At 47.4% G+C, this 17,110-nt stretch overlaps 1 protein-coding gene across 1 annotated transcript in view; it reads left to right on the plus strand.

The window, feature by feature from the left end:
* The window catches only part of mtrex (Mtr4 exosome RNA helicase), a 34,143-nt gene that overhangs the window by 1,235 nt on the left and 15,798 nt on the right, over positions 1 to 17,110 (plus strand). Inside the window, exons 4-18 of the mRNA XM_010898283.4 lie at positions 55 to 117; positions 875 to 987; positions 1,184 to 1,358; positions 1,498 to 1,713; positions 3,638 to 3,736; positions 4,235 to 4,352; positions 4,481 to 4,612; positions 9,064 to 9,143; positions 10,140 to 10,250; positions 10,474 to 10,575; positions 13,134 to 13,259; positions 14,857 to 15,007; positions 15,452 to 15,624; positions 15,842 to 15,910; positions 16,426 to 16,554. Coding sequence (XP_010896585.1) covers positions 55 to 117; positions 875 to 987; positions 1,184 to 1,358; positions 1,498 to 1,713; positions 3,638 to 3,736; positions 4,235 to 4,352; positions 4,481 to 4,612; positions 9,064 to 9,143; positions 10,140 to 10,250; positions 10,474 to 10,575; positions 13,134 to 13,259; positions 14,857 to 15,007; positions 15,452 to 15,624; positions 15,842 to 15,910; positions 16,426 to 16,554 — 1,857 coding nt within the window. The remainder of the gene's footprint in view (positions 1 to 54; positions 118 to 874; positions 988 to 1,183; positions 1,359 to 1,497; positions 1,714 to 3,637; positions 3,737 to 4,234; positions 4,353 to 4,480; positions 4,613 to 9,063; positions 9,144 to 10,139; positions 10,251 to 10,473; positions 10,576 to 13,133; positions 13,260 to 14,856; positions 15,008 to 15,451; positions 15,625 to 15,841; positions 15,911 to 16,425; positions 16,555 to 17,110) is intronic.

The raw sequence follows: 17,110 nt of genomic DNA on the forward strand, positions 1-17,110 counted from the left end.
ATATCCCAGTATTGTGAATTGCTTCTCTTTACTGAAACTTCCCTTTTCCTACAGGTGGCCCTACCAGCCAATGAGGAGTACACGCCACTGAAGCCTCGTGTGGGGAAAGCTGCCAAGGTACTGGTCGGAATTCATCTTTTCACTGATTGAATAGGAATACTTTGCGGTTAAATGGCTTGTCTGTATTGGACAACCTTCCCCATTGCCACGTCAAGTAACTTCAGTCCGCCGTCCATGTTCCTGTTTGTGATGGGTGTTTTCTACTCTGAAGGTCATAAGGGGAGACAGTGTTGTTCCTTTATAATGTTAACTCAGTGGCCAGTTTGCAGCAGATAAGCACGCTGACCGAGGTAGAGAGCAGTGGCAGTAGCCAGGTCACCATGGCTACAGAACTTGTACGTAACAATATCTGTCAACTTATAAGTGCTCTCTATAATAGTGTAGCACAGCTAGCCGGCTTTCAGGTTATTTGGCTAACTTTACATGCAGCACACTAATTTTATTCCACATTTTATGATGTTCATGATCTCACAGCTCACATGGAGCATATCTGACTAGGATAAATGTCAAACTCAGATTGGCCAACATAAACAACAACTACATGGATGAAGCACCTGTCTGTTTATGAGGTGCCTCTATTAACAAATACATGTAAATGTTTGTTTTATTAAAGTACTCATTTGAAACGTCATACCATATCCTGGTATATAAAAATCCCAGGTTTAGACTGTCATTTAAAAGCTATTTGGGCTTCAAAATAGGCTGATATTTTGTTGGCTTTTGAAAAAAGTAAACTCACTCAAGAACTCATCCTAACAGTTCAAGTTGCCTTGTCCATGCCTGGGTTTTTGCTAACATTGTTTTCATCTCTTAGGAGTACCCCTTCATTCTGGATCCCTTCCAACGCGAGGCCATTCTGTGTATCGACAACAACCAGTCAGTGCTGGTGTCCGCCCACACCTCTGCAGGAAAGACCGTCTGTGCAGAGTATGTCAGAATCACCAATACAGAGTTTTCGCACGACAGAGTTTAGCTGAACTAATCTGGGCTGTAATGGGCTGTCTGACGCATTATCTCTCGGGTCAGCAAGATGAGGCAAAAATGACTGTTCAAATGCTAGTGGAGGACTGTGTACTATTAGCCTCCCACACATTTCCCCTTTCTTCGCCCTGTCCTCCTCCAGGTACGCCATAGCTCTGGCGCTGAGGGAGAAACAGCGTGTGATCTTCACCAGTCCCATCAAGGCCCTGAGTAACCAGAAGTACAGAGAGATGTATGAAGAGTTCCAGGATGTGGGCCTGATGACTGGCGACGTCACCATCAACCCCACGGCCTCCTGCCTCGTCATGACCACTGAGGTTGTCATCACATTATCGCCCCCGTCGCATTATCACCACCGTCACATTATTTCCATTATGGCCCCCAGTCGTGTTATGGCAGTATGTCATTTAATGTTATGTTATGAACGCAGCGAGACATTAACCAATATCTTTCCAGATCCTGAGGAGCATGTTGTACCGTGGGTCTGAGGTCATGAGGGAGGTGGCCTGGGTAATCTTCGACGAGATCCACTACATGAGGGACGCGGAGCGTGGGGTGGTGTGGGAGGAGACCATCATCCTGCTTCCCGACAACGTCCACTACGTCTTCCTGTCCGCCACCATCCCGAACGCCAAGCAGTTTGCTGAGTGGATCTGCCACCTCCACAAACAGGTGGGGTTATTCTCTGCAGTGTTGGGTTGACTGAAAGATCCTAGGTTCAAGACCTGCTGAGGGCTGCCTTGCAATTCATCCTCCTGAACGGTTGAATAACCGGTCTGCCGCCTCCCCTGGGTGGTCCGGTCTCATTCCAGTTCAGAATCTTCAGTTATAATAGTTACCCAGGCCACTTCACTGACCTTTCTCTTTTAAAAGCCGGAGAACCCAGACATACACTACTCATAAATGAAGGGAACACTTAATCATCATAGTGTAACACCAACTCAGTTAAACTTCAGTGATGTCAATCTGTCTAGTTAGGAAGCATAAGCAACTGTGCGTCAATGTCACCTGTTTTGGTGCAAATGAAAGTGACAACAGGTGCACTGGAGAGGCAGCAGCAAGACAACCCCTGAAAAAGGAATGGTTTTGCAGGTGGTGCATGTTTCTGACCAAACTATCAGAAGCAGACTCTGAGGTTGGCATGAGGGCTTTCTAGTGGGACCTGCAGTCACAGTCCAGCACGATGCAGCTCGATTGGGATTCACCAGAGAACACCTGAATCAACATGTCTGCCATTGGCGCCCCGTTCTCTTCACCGAAGAGAGCAGGTTTACAACTGAGCACGTGACAAACGTGAGAGTCTGGAGACGCCGTGGTGAACGTTATGCATGACTGGTTTGGCGGTGGGTCAGTGATGGTCTGGGGAGGCATATCCTTGGAGGGTCGCACAGACCTCCATGTGCTAGCCAACGGTACCCTGACTGCTGGTAGGTACTGGGATGAAATCCCCAGACCCTTCATCAGACCTTACGCTGGTGCAGTGGGCCCTGGGTTCCTCCTGGTGCCGGACAATGCCAGGCCTCATGTAGCCAGAGTATGTAGGCAGTTCCTGGATGACGATGGCATTGATGCTATTGATTGGCCCTTACATTCCCCAGACCTGTATCCAATTGGGAACCTCTGGGATGTTATGTGTTGGTGCATCCAATGCCGCCAAGTAGAACAACAGACGGTCCAAGAGCTCAGTGATGCCCTGATCCAGGTCTGGGGGGAGATCCCCCAGGACACCATCTGTCTTTTCATCAGGAGCATGCCCAGATATAGTCAGGTGTGCATACAGGCACATGGGGGCCATACACACTACTGAGTCACATTGACTTGCCGTGATGAAATTTGGATCAGCCTGTGATTTCAATTGTTTACTTAGATTTTTGGTGTGAGTTTGAATACAGCCCTATTCAAAAATCCGTTGGTGATTTTGGTTTCCAATCCGTTGTTACGTGTTTTTGTTCTCAACAAATAACACAATGTACAGCAAAGATTTTGACCTTTAATATATTCCCTTAATCAAGACCAGATGTGTGATTTAAGTGTTCCCTTCATTTTTTTCACCAGTGTTTTGGATTAGAATAGGTTAAACTTTGTCTTTGAACCGTACAAGTACAGTACAACGTAATGCAGTTTGTGTCTAACCAGCCTGGCAAATAGTGCAGAAAAAGTACAAGAATATGTACATGTGTGTGTAACTATTGAAAATGCAAGTAAAGTGGCAGTTCTATGTGCAATGTGCAGTGACGGCAGGGTTAAGGTGCATGTCAGCATATGGAAAGGAAGTCCAGGAATAGCAGCAATGAGACATGAACTGAAAAACCTTCTCAGACTAGTCCGGTAGTGGAGTGGTGGGCGTAGTTAGTGATGGGAAGTCACAGAGTTCAGCAGGCTTACAGCAGATGGAAAGAAACTGTTCCTGAGCCCACTGGTGAGAGAACGGGGAGACCTGTTTGATGGGAGGAGGGCAAACAGTTTGTGGCCTGTGCCGTATCGTCTTACATTTGTATTAGGCTACCGTTACCAATTTAATTCAACGGTTGAACGTCTTTTGGGGTGTCTTGGCGATTGGTTGCTCATGCTGTTGACTTCCTTCTGTCCCCGGCAGCCCTGTCACGTGGTCTACACGGACTACCGGCCCACTCCCCTGCAGCATTACATCTTCCCAGCAGGGGGCGACGGACTTCACCTTGTGGTGGATGAGAACGTAAGGATACTGGTGGTCTCTGACTTGACCATGACAACACATTACGTTCTGCGCTAACCATATAAACGCACACACGCAACTTAATGTACTTTCTTCCCTCGCTCATGTTTTTAATAATTGATACATGTTCAAATAATTAATTGGTGGTGTATCCTTATAAATATTTAAAAACAGCGTTGGTTGCCTCTCTGTTGACGTAACAGACCAGGTAGGTTACAGTATTGGCTAGCAGCATGACTAAGCGGTGTTATGTTTGTTTTTAAAGGTAAAGTGTAAGTGGTAGGTGGCACATGCAAGTAGCAGCTTCTTGTGCTTACAATTAGCACCTCTAAGAAAGTCAGACAACTTATAATGCAGAAAGTTCCTGATGTTATTCAGTGTTGTGCCTTAGCGAGTTGTGTATATCGTTTTTGGTTTGGCATGTGAAACGGGGGCCAAGTGGTGGAGATGAAGGGTTAAGGTTGGTACCTGACCATTTGCTTTGCTGGTCTTCTCCAGGGAGAGTTCAGGGAGGACAACTTCAACACGGCTATGCAGGTGCTGAGAGACACCGGTGACTCTGGAGGCAGCGGAGGGGGCAAGTGGGACCCCAAGGGACGAAAAGGGGGAACCCGAGGTGTGTGTGATGAACCGGCTAAGACCGGTTGACCTTGGTTTGGCTTTTTTTAGTCAGGTGATTCAGCGTTGTTTGACTTGGCAGAGCACAAGTCTGGAAGCACCCTTTTTCAATGCGTTTCTCCTCAGGGCCATCGAATGTGTTTAAGATCGTGAAGATGATCATGGAGCGGAACTTCCAGCCTGTCATTATCTTCAGCTTCAGTAAAAAGGAGTGTGAGGCCTACGCTCTGCAGGTGTCCAAGCTCGACTTCAACACAGGTATGGTTCTCCTCTCTGGTTGGATTTTCAGTGTAATGGCCAAACCCCAACGAAACCCCCAGGTCTCCAAGCTCCACTTTAATAGTGCTAGTAAGGTTGTTATTACTGACAGACAAGCAGGGCGTATGTTCTGAGGCCTCAACCCACTTGAACATATTGACCTGCTCATCTTGTGATTGTGGAAAAACGTTGTGGCCCAGTAGTTAATGTAGTGTTATCTTCATCCGGGGGGGCCAGAAGAGTGCTGGCCTCCCCTCGGTCTGGTTCCTCTCTCGGTTTCTTCCTAAATTTGAACCCTCCTAGCCACTGTGCATTAACTCTTCTTGTTTGCTCTTTGGGATTTCAGGCTGGGTATCTGTAAAAGGACTTTGTGACAACTACTGATGTGAAAAGGGCTTTATAAAATTCATTTTGATTTCATCAATCTAGCTTTCTGGCGGCAGCTGGTCAGACCAAAACTAACTAGGGTCCTGAAAGGCTAGGGCCTGCTCTGCTGTGCTAGCATATGCCATACGCCCTGGCAAAATGTATAGCGTGGAAAGAAATTAGCTTAGATTCAGCCATGTTTTCTCATTGTATTTCAGAGTGTAGCAGAAATGGGGAGTCTGAGACTCGGACTTGAGTCTTAAGTCGCACAAACAGCTGACTTCCGAGTTGACTTGCGATTAAACCCAAAATACTTTAGACTCGAGCTTTGAGACTCGTCAACAACCAGTTTTCATGCAATTTTAAAATCTAAATTAATTCATGTATTTCTATTTTCTTCTATTGGCGCATATACGTTGGGGAAGCGTATGGTGTGCTACATGTCCCCTGCCCTTTGCCATACTGTGCCACGTAACGCATGCGCTATGCCTATGTGCGCGCACTCACATATCAAAATATGCATTGACGATAGTCCTCTCGGAGTTGTGCCTTTTGTCCTTAGTTTTGGTTTCAATGACGTAAACAGTGGCGGTAAGCCAACAGCTACATGCAAGGTGTGTGGCACCAAGATAAATGATGCCGGAACTTCATCAGGCACCTCAGTCACTTGCTAATGTGAAAAAGACGTTACATTTAGCATATCGTCACAGGTAACAAGCTAACCATCGCAAAGTGTTGTTGGGGTTATGAGGTTGGGCTTTACAGCCAGTTAGTAACACAGACAAACATGTATTATTTGGTGCAGATACCAAAATGTAGAAAAATACAGTTAGGAAATTGAAAGTTCTTAATTAGTTTTTCTTCAGATTGCTTTGTAGTAGACCCCATAGAGTTATCCTACAACTGATACTGTACTGTATGGGTGGTAGCTACAGGACATGCTTTGAATTCATAAGATTTAACAATCGTGTTAGGGACAGATCAGATGGCAAGAGAGACTTGACTTGGACTTGTGGCAAAAGACTTGAGACTTGTCTTGAACTTCCAAAAAGTGACTTGTGAACATCTCTGGTGTGTCGTATTCCAGGATTTCCACTTGGAGGCATTGCAGAGCTTACAAGCTGAAGGCAGCCCTCAGGAACCTTATTTGCTGTGAGCACAACAGTTTTTTGTGAAGTTTCCTCAGCATGGCCTCTGCATTTTGGGGTCAACCTCAGCATTTTTACCCCTGTTCTACTCAACTGTCAAAGCTGCTCAATGTTTCCTGTAGTTATTTGGCAGCTGATAGCAACACACACTGACTGATGTGAAGCCGGCAGCGCAGGAAGGGCCTCTCTAACTCCTCAATACCAGAACACTCACTTCAAAGTAGTGCACTGTGGATGACTTAGGGTGCTGTTTGGGACTGGACCCTTTGTCAGTAGTTTAAGCAGGGTATATCTGATGCTGGGTTACGGATCAGCACTGGTTACGCCTAACTGTCCGTCCTGCATAGTAGGCCCCACTTTTTGATTGATCATCATTCGATTAGGCCTGTTACATGCAAGAACAACCGATGATCGCTTCACTTGGGCCAGAAGAACGTGTCAACCATCCTTTCTCAAGCTGATATGAATATGGGCATTGTGCTTCCTCATCTGTTTTTCGAAGGGTTCGCTGCCCCACGGTTCCTGGTTTGCACTGCCTAGTCAGTCTCTGAGGGAGGAAAGACAACACAGGGCATTGATCCTTGATGATGGAGCAGGTTTCTCCTGGCTTGCTGGACCAGGGCCCTTGGCAACAGAGGGTTCTATCCCTCCATCGCGACCTCAGGCTGATTCTGTTTTGGAATTTGTTCCACTTCAGCCTGCACTCCAGTTCAAAACAAACAAATATTTGGACAATGCTTTTGGTCTCTTTCATTGGGTTATTGCAACACACTGCCGTCAACATCTTGAGTAACATTTTCTGTTAGTACAGTCACACTTAAGCCGTACAATATATGATTGTTTGGGCAATATGGAGTTTGATTTTCCCTGAGGCTTTTACTGACATTTCTCCATCTTTTTAGACAGTGTCTGTCCTAGTGCTTTCTGCTGCTCTCGTTTCGGACAGGGAGATGGCTATAATATGGGATGTGGAATACAAGTACTTTTAACACCGTTTCATATCTGGCTTACCCTCCCTGGAACCTAAAGCCTGTTTATCTCATTACTCAATACACAAGCAGTATTTGAAATGGCGTCACGTTAAGAAGCTGCACGGTTGTGGGATTAGCATCAGGGTTTCTAGCAGCAGAGCTGCTTGCCTGTTGTTCTCAGGTTTAGGCAGGCTGTTCTAGCTCTGTGGTGGGAGAGGTTGTAGTTGCCTGATTATGTGCAGCCACGTGTCTCTCTTGGTTGGACTCACTCTTTTTGTCTTTCTCTCTCTGTCTTAGCATGAACAAATTGCAAGTTTGTACCAGTAAAGGTTCTTTAAAATTATTTTTCTCTATCTTTCTATCGTTATGTCTTTCTCTCCCCCTCCTTTTCTCTTTCTGTCTATCCCTCTTGGTTAATTCCTTTTATGGTGCAGTTGCTCTGGGTTTTGTGGACCTGCAAGGCGTCTTAATACAGTGCTTCCTCTGCCTCCTGGCCTCAAGCAGCCTGTAAGACAGCCGTGACAGTGGATGGTGCTCTTAGGCCCTGGTCAGCCAGCTACGTCTACACGGATTGGCTCTCTGATAACCAGTCACATGTTAACATTTTGTCCGTGGTGGACTTCAGTAAATTCCTGTCTGTCATCCTGTTCATACGCCGCATCGTTACAATAAGTAGTCTCGTTGCCTCCACAGCAGCTTATAATGTAATGGTCTGAGGTCAGACGTTGTACAAATAGGATGTAACTTGACTACGGTGCCACCAGTCTGTTTTGGTGATAACCGCTGCTAGGTTTGCGCGGAGGCTGTCTGATTGCTGGCTGACAGGAGGTGGTGTCGGTTGAGCGCTAAGACTGTGACGCTAGGGCGGCTTGACCCCAGGCATGCACCACTACAGGGCCCTGTTGATGGCATTTTTGAGCCGGAAAATGTCAGACCTTTTGGAGTTATTTCTTTCTGTTTGGGCCATACGAGCCAAGATGTTAGTTGTGTGTGTGTGTGTGTGTGTGTGTGTGTGTGTGTGTGTGTTGAATTACTCCCAAGATTAGTTTGTCTTTGTGATGGAAACTTTGCTTTGAGTGTATGCCGATGTGTGCGCTCTGTGTTGATTCATCCCTCTGTGTGTGGATGTTGGGCGTTTTTAAAGAGTGCAAGTTTGGCTCCGGTGCCAGAGAGCTGATGTAAGCCAGCAGCTTGCCCGCGGACTGTCTCTGCTCTCTCGTTACGACTTTGTATTTTTTTACTGCGACCTTGGGAAGGACCTTCGCCCAGGCCTTCGGGCCGATAACCAACAGCCTGACAAGCAATTGCTCCGCTGAAGAGACGGCCGTTGCTTTCCCCATGAAAATGCCCGTTGAGTTGTGAGTGGAGGGAGAAGGTTGACCCCGTCGGCCCTTATGCTGGAATTAGAAGCACAGATTGTCTGTCAGTTGAGATCGTGTTCACCACATGAAAGACATTCCTAACTAGTTTGTATCTTTGATCAGTTCAGTACAAGGGCGGAGCTAAGACCGGTAGAGACTCAGCTGACTGAATTAATTTGATTCCCGTGAATGAGGGCTTGTTTACATTAAAAGAGAGAATAAAATGTTAGAAAGACTAAAGTTAGTTTGCATTATTGTTTCTCTTAACTCCGGTATGTTCGACGGTAGGTTTGGCATTCCACACAGTTTTGTGGATGTCACTTGAAGAATCGAGCGACATCTGTGTGCACTGTACAGAGTCTTGGAGAATGTTGAGTAATTTAAATGATTCCTTTGAAAGTCTTGCAAATTCAAAGTGACCTGAATGAAAATGTCTGAGGTCATGGCATCAGGTTCTGACCTACAAAGCTAGACTGGTTGACTGAGGATGTGCTTGAATTCCACTCCTCAATGTGTCCTCATTGTCTTGGCTGATGGCTACGGTGCAAAGAGGTCTCCCGCTATTTGTCCTTTTCGTGTGATGGAAATGGATTTTGTTTTTCCAGATGATGAGAAGAAGCTTGTGGAGGAGGTGTTCAACAATGCGATAGACTGTCTGTCAGACGACGACAAGAAGCTCCCCCAGGTGAGTGCCCATGCGCACGCGCACATGGAGAAAGCCTTTTTATTTTACTTGTTTGCAATAAGTGCTGTTCTCACTTCAACCCAGTGATTTGTTAGTCGTCTTCTGGCGCCTTGTAAACCATTAAAAACCTCCCCAATTTCCGTCAGCGTCATTTTATGGACTTAAGCTCTCATCATGCTAAGCTTTTAACTGTCGCGAAGCACCACCATTTGGTCCACACCACACAACTATTTCATATCAGCCCCAGTGTGTCAATAGTGGGAGCAGAAATGTGTATCCCTGTTGCATTGAACTCCACTTTTCTTCAGTGAAAATTGCTTCTCCTTGAAGTTTGCGGCCATCTGTGGGAATCATTGCTCCCCCAGACAAGCCGCAGCGAAAACCCAACACAACTGAGGGCTTGTCCTGAAAAGCTTCTTGACATGGTGACATATTTACTGAAAGCCTTTCTTTTTTTGGGGGGGCTGTAAATGTTTACCGCGGCTCTCGCTGGTGGCTGTGATAAAATGTACACAATGGTATTTTTTCATTTCCCGATCCCTTTAATGCTGTTACTACGGGCGACCTCGGGCCTGCTCTCCTGCGTGGGTGCCTTGATGGTGTAGTTTTATTAGACTCTGCCGTGGTTGGTTTCTAGGTCAGTGTCGATGTCTGAAGGCTGCCGTGTTCTGAAATCCCACTAATGACCACAACCATGTGATCACTCCTGCTACGGAGCAGGACCCATTACTTGTATTCTCCGTTAGATGGATGGCTGGCTTGTTCTAGTGTGAGGAGTTTCTTCAATACATACGCTGTTGCTATTGTTCACTGTGATTTATACATAGCGCTGTCTTTGGCTCCTGCGGTGCCATCTTTGGCATGTTTATGCCATCTTTGGCATTGTTCTGCAATCCTTGGCACGTCAGGGTGTCTTTGGCATCGCCCTGCTGTCTAACTTCTACAGGAAATCTTTTCTAATAATCGAGAGGCTGATTTGTTGTTGTATGTTTCCAGGTGGAGCATGTCCTGCCTCTGCTGAAGAGAGGTATAGGCATTCATCACGGAGGACTGCTCCCCATCCTGAAAGAAACCATCGAGATCCTCTTCTCTGAGGGGCTGATCAAGGTAACCCTGTCTGGAACTCTTCCGCACCCCTGTCAGTTCGGCGCCGACCAGGCCGGCTCAGACGTTGTCCACCTGGCACGGTTTCCACGGCTGTTAAAGATGCCTAACCAGACCGGCACTCTGGACTCACCGCGGTGGTGTGCTGAAGTGCTCTACCCAGAGGCCTTCTTTCCTGTGTGTATTCAATGGAGTGTGTAAATGTTGCCGTTTCCTCTCTCCGCAGGCCTTGTTCGCCACGGAGACCTTTGCCATGGGCATCAACATGCCCGCCCGCACCGTCCTGTTCACCAGCGCGCGCAAGTTTGACGGCAAAGACTTCCGCTGGGTAACACTCCTCTTAATAAGACCGTTGTTAACCTGACTACTGAGTTAATGTTTAGCTAATCCTCTTAGTTCCTGGAGCAGCAGGGGTTTGGGACTCTGCACTTGACTGTCATACACTGTAGAAAGGAAAAGGTTCCTGAAGGACCCTTTAGAGGTTCCCATTGACCCCTTGAGTGTAAAAGCACTCCTTTTCATGGTTCCCCCAAATAACGCCCCTCTGAAAACAACTCGGAAACCTATTAGAGGAACCATTAATTCTTTTTTTTTTTAAAGACCTTGTTCGGGTTCCGTCCAGACTCTTGTTGAAGAACCCCTGTTAAGAATCAACTTTTCGCCATCAGTCAGTGAAGTGTCAAGTGTTTCTTCCCAGGTTCTGTGACTAGCTAAAATGACCAGCGGTTGTGGTATGGATAGGTTTGTGTCATACATCTGACTTTCATGAGGTGAAATTAATTAGTAGTTTCACCACTCACAGGAGTAAATATCGGCCGTCGTTAGGCTGAACTCTGTGTCTCAATCATGGCCCAGTCGCGGCTTAACTGGACCTAATATCGCGTGCGCGTGCGTGCGTATGTGTGTTATGCCTTTATAAAGCCGCGGGGGGAGATCGGGAGGCTCTAACGCAACACACACTGCCACATGTTTATTATGAGAGGAGCTGGCCACGACCTGTTGTGAATCCAGCTCTTACGATCATAACGGTCAGATTGTTACCTTTTGACTCTGAGACTGGGGAACAAGGCCAGAGAAAGGGGGGGAGGGAGCGAGGACCGAGATGGGTGTGTGCGAGGTATGGGGGGGGGGGGTGGTGGGGGTGCCGTCCAAGACTTTTGCGAGGAACATCTGGTGTGGTAGGACCTCTGCCAGAACAACACGCATGCAGTCAGAGCCTCCCCTCTCCCTCACCCCTTCACCATGAGGCAGGGCGAAGAGATCCAGGGCCTCTTCATGGGGGGAGCATTGCTCCCTCTCAGTTCTCCTCTGGGAGGAGTTATCTCATATGTAACGAACGTACTGCCCCGAGCGAGTGTTAACCAGGACCTTATGATGCCTCAGCGATTGTTTGAATCGGCATGACAAAGGCCTAAACAGAACTGTTGGGGTTCTTTTTGCGGCGGCCCTTTTTGAACGATTAGTCAGAGCCATGTGTGGCAGGCAGAGTTGTTAAAGCAGAGGGTTTTGAAGGTCCAAGTGGCATTTGGAGCCGTTCCATCGATCCCCCACATTAACTCGCCGAAGAGGAGCAAGTGCATGTTCATGTGCCGGTGTTCCTAATCCTGCTTCAATAGCAAACGCCAGCTGACCAGTCAGGCTCATACTTAGTCCTGATAGACACATAGAGAGACACTGATAATGGCTTTGCCTGGTTTCATTGGGTCTTCTGTTGACGTGGCCGTTTTAGCTGCCTGCAAGGGCGCGCGCGCGCGCATGCATGCATGCATGTGTGTAGGCGCGTGTGTGTGTGTGTAGGCGCGTGTGTGTGTGTAGGCGTGTGTGTGTGTGTGTGTGTAGGCGCGCGTGTGTGTGTGTGTGTGTGTGTGTGTGTAGGCGCGCGTGTGTGTGTGTAGGCGCGCGCGTGTGTGTATGTAGGCGCGCGTGTGTGTATGTAGGCGCGCGCGTGTGTGTGTAGGCGCGCGCGTGTGTGTGTGTAGGCGCGCGCGTGTGTGTGTAGGCGCGCGCGTGTGTGTGTAGGCGCGCGCGTGTGTGTGTAGGCGCGCGCGTGTGTGTGTAGGCGCGCGCGTGTGTGTGTAGGCGCGCGCGTGTGTGTGTAGGCGCGCGCGCGTGTGTGTGTAGGCGCGCGCGCGTGTGTGTGTAGGCGCGCGCGTGTGTGTGTAGGCGCGCGCGTGTGTGTGTAGGCGCGCGCGTGTGTGTGTAGGCGCGCGCGCGCGCGCGCGTGTGAGTGTGAGAGTGTGTCGGCGCGCGCGCGTGTGTGTGTGTAGGCGCGCGCGCGTGTGTGTGTAGGCGCGCGCGCGTGTGTGTGTAGGCGCGCGCGCGTGTGTGTGTAGGCGCGCGCGCGTGTGTGTGTGTAGGCGCGCGTGTGTGTAGGCGCGCGCATGTGTGTGTGTAGGCGCATGCGTGTGTGTGTAGGCGCATGCATGTGTGTGTGTGTGTAGGCGCATGCATGTGTGTGTGTGTGTAGGCGCATGCGTGTGTGTGTGTAGGCGCGTGTGTGTGTGTAGGCGCGTGTGTGTGTGTGTGTAGGCGCATGCGTGTGTGTGTGTAGGCGCATGCGTGTGTGTGTGTAGGCGCATGCATGTGTGTGTGTGTGTGTAGGCGCATGCATGTGTGTGTGTGTGTGTAGGCGCATGCATGTGTGTGTGTGTGTGTAGGCGCATGCATGTGTGTGTGTGTGTGTAGGCGCATGCGTGTGTGTGTGTGTAGGCGCATGCGTGTGTGTGTGTGTAGGCGCATGCGCCTACACACACATGCATGCGCCTGTTTCTTTTCACAGATGTGACTAGTATTGGCGATCATATTAATAGGTTGCGTTCTGCACTTTTCTTTTTCCCGGATTGTTTCTCCTCTCGTTCTCCTTCCATCTCTCTCTCTCCCCATTAGATCACCTCGGGTGAGTACATCCAGATGTCTGGTCGAGCCGGCAGGAGGGGGATGGATGAGAGGGGAATCGTCATCTTCATGGTGGATGAGAAGATGAGTCCTGCGGTGGGGAAACAGCTGCTGAAGGTACAGACTCCACGTCACCACAGGCTCTCTAAATCAGCGTGACGCGTGGGCCATTTCCGCTCATCGAGATGAGTCATTATTCCGGCAACGCTCACCGAGTATGTGCCGTGTGTCAACATACCAGTGAATGGCTGGGATTCCTGCCGAGTTGATGCGTCTCTTTTTAGGTTAGGCAACGTTCGCGCTAAGACAAATGTGTTAAATGGCTGTAGGCCTGTTGTGCATAAACCCTTCAGTACCAGCTGAGGACCTCTTTGACCTTCCACCAGTCCGACCTCCTGCCCCGGGATGATGTCCCTTGGTTTCCCACACCCACATAAGACGGCTCCCCTCGTGTGTTGAACGATCCCCCTTGGTGCGGTATCCGTGTGACGTATGGGCTTAGTGAGTTATTTCTCTGGAAGGGATGGAGGCTGCGATTTACAGTCTGACCCAAAAAGCTCATATTCCACCAAGCCATGGTGCAGGTTGAAGCTCGTCTTTCATGACACGGACATTTAAAAGGCCACTCCTCAGCCGCACAAGCTCGATCTCACACACACACACACACTTCTGCTAAGCTTTAGTTGTTTCCTCATCCTCTGGTAATTTTCACATGCTGACTTAGTCAGACTCAGAAATATAATTAGGAGGTCTCTGTGGTCTTGATGTAATGCAGGACCTATGAACACTCGGTTTGATGAACTGACTGAACGGTTTAAAGTTTTAAACCAGTTTAAGTTCTCTATAGGGAGTCTTAATATGAGTAGGGACCTTTGACCCTCGGTCTTGTTATCCAGCTTTCCAAATCACCCGCAAAGTACATTTCCACGTTCTCCGAAATTTACTTGGAACTGCGCTGCTGGCGGTCGAGAACAAACACCTCAAAGCTTGAACCCATCTCTCCCTTTTGGGTCTTGTAGGGTGAGTGGAGACAACCTCCCAGAGTAACAGTTAATTCTTCATTTCTCCCTGGCCCGTTGGGCTATGGTTGAGGTTCATTAAGGGTTGCACAGCGGTCATCAACAGGCCAGCGTTCCGTTTGTCTTGGTAACAACACCTGGCATTAAAGAAAGCAAGTCATTTATATGAATACACTGGCCGCTGTGTGAGTAGATCTCCTCCCTTTTTATTTTACTACATTGTTGTATTCATTTGTTTAAACTAGACCCAAGGACATGTCTTGATTGCAAAAACTCAGCGAAATGTCTAACTGCCGCTGGCTTGGTTAACTAGTGGTTTTGAACGTTCCTAGGATAAAACCACTACATTTCTGTCGTAACTTGATTTCAGTTTGTTACTGTCTCTCATCATTCGTTTGTATAGATTTCTTTGGGAGCGCCAAACTCCATGTTCAGGATTCTGTTCCTAACACGGGACTTGTTTTATTCAAGGTCTGTTTAAACTGTACTGTAAGTTGCCCAGCTCTCCTTATGTCAAACACACCATTCTTTAAATTTGGGTAGAAATCCAAAATTCCTCTTGTATACTGAAAAGTTTGGAGTCTCATGCACTATTAATTCAGTGAGTTGCTAGGCTTTCCTTATAAGTTGACCTTCTGTCTTCCTATGCCCTTGTGACTTTTAACCTATTACCCTGACTTTTTCTTCCATCCCAGGGCTCAGCTGACCCTCTAAACAGTGCGTTCCATCTCACCTACAACATGGTTCTCAACCTGCTGCGTGTTGAGGAGATCAACCCTGAGTACATGCTGGAGAAGTCCTTTTACCAGTTCCAGCACTACAGGGCTGTGCCTGGTGTCGTAGAGAGTGAGTTCAGAACATATACACAAAACAGACTTGTGATACATTTAGTCATTTAGCATACGCTCTTATCCCGAACCACTTAGCGGAGCCATTTATTTCCAAATGCCTTGCCCATCCTTCCAGTTACTGGCCTAATGCTCTAACCACATCTCCCACTCCCTTGGTTGGTAGTACCCCTGTCAGTGGGGCTTTCTGCGAGTGAATAGATTTTATTCAGGAGGCTTTTCTGTTCATACGGTTTCGCCAAATGTAGAACAAGCCATGCTTTGTAAAGCCATGTTTGATTATGTTGGTGTCTTAACCCCTGGTGTAGCCTATATCATGCATCTGGTCTGGGCGGCTATTTTTAGCTGCTCTTTTCATACCATTGGACCAGAATTCCGCTCCACCAACGGGTATTCCAGTTTTAGTATTTCTGTTTGACCGACTTTGTTCTGATGTCCACAGAGATGGCCAAGCTGGAAGACATGTATAATGCCGTAGAGATTCCCAACGAGGAAAGCGTGGTCACCTACTACAAGATCCGCCAACAGCTGGCTAAACTGTCCAAGGAGATCGAAGAGTTCATCCGCAGGCCCAAATACTGCCTTCCTTTCCTACAGCCAGGCAGACTGGTGAAGGTTAGAACCCAATACCTGTCCTATCCACCCACTGAAATGCTTAGTATGTAGCACAACCACAAAAACAAGATGTCTGTCATTATTCATCTGCTTGTGCTGTTGAAGACCAATTCAACTGATGAAGAACCTGAATGCTTTTAGTTTTGCTTGGATCAAGAACTGTTAAGGTATTATGCTATACATACAGATGTGCTCATGATGTTGATCTATTCTGCAGGTCAAAAATGAAGATGCTGACTTCGGATGGGGTGTAGTTGTTAATTTCTCCAAGAAGTCTAATGTGAAGGTAATTTTGACAATGTTTTCAGAAACCGTCTGTGAACACAATTTAATTTGCTACTGAATATATATTGTCCTATAGTTTGTGTTTTTAAGTGTGGTCATGGTTTCCATGTGTTTTTTTTTGTGTTCAAGTATGCCCCTTAGATGCTTACCATGTGGTTTAGATGCATGTGATTTAGATGTTCTTTCTATATATTAATAGCAAGACCAAAATAAGTTTCATAATGAATAGAAAATGTATAAATTGTGAAAATAAATACCCATTCACTTTCTGTAAGTGTACATTATAGAATTCCTGGATATAAATGTAGATAATGTATCAGGTTTCTTCAACAAAACTGATGCAGTGAAAAAAAATTCTAACAGTAACACAATAAGTGACATTATTTTAGCAAATAAAAATACATGTTTTACTGGTCCCCTGCGGGAATCGAACCCAGAATGATGCCCATACAAGTGCCTTCCTCTTACCTATTGAGCTGCAGTAGATGTTGATAATGTGCTGGTGTTTCTCTTCAGGCCAGTACAGGGGATTCGGACCCTCTTTACGTAGTGGAGGTCCTGGTCCACTGCAGTAAGGAGAGTGTGAAGAACGCTGCGACTGAGTCAGCCAGACCTGCCGTACCTGGGGAGAAAGGAGAAATGCAGGTCCGTATGTCATGTGTTGACAGGAACCACACCAGGTTCCACAGGGCACCTCTGCTTTGGGCCTACAGGCCTCACGCTGTTTCCAAAGGTCCAATGTGTCGCCAGTCCAGATTAAACCAATGTGTAAGCCCAGCTGTAATCCGGGGGGGCGGCTGGACGCTGTGCACTCTGGGTGGTGGCCTCCGGTGGAGTTGAATCCTGCCCTGAAGTGGTTCTTTGTGGAAATGTATTTCCACCAGTCATTTTGATGGACTGACTGTCCTCGAGACTGAAGGAAGTCACGAACACTGGTATTCCGCATTTTCCCGCAGGTTATTAATGGGGTTTGTTAGGTCAGTTGTTGTCCTAGTCATGTGTTCATGTTCACATTGGGTCATGTGGTCAGGATGGATGCCATTGTTTTTATTTTCATTTTGGTTTTCTGAACCTCCATATAACAGAAACACTATTCAGACTCTTGAGACCTTAAGGTTTATGTTTGTGTCACATAGACCTTATTTTGTGTTCATATCCACGTGGACATATCTGAATCATTAGCTGTTTATTCTCCCTATTT

This window comes from Esox lucius, chromosome 14, assembly GCF_011004845.1.
Source record: "Esox lucius isolate fEsoLuc1 chromosome 14, fEsoLuc1.pri, whole genome shotgun sequence".
Lineage (NCBI taxonomy): Eukaryota > Metazoa > Chordata > Actinopteri > Esociformes > Esocidae > Esox > Esox lucius.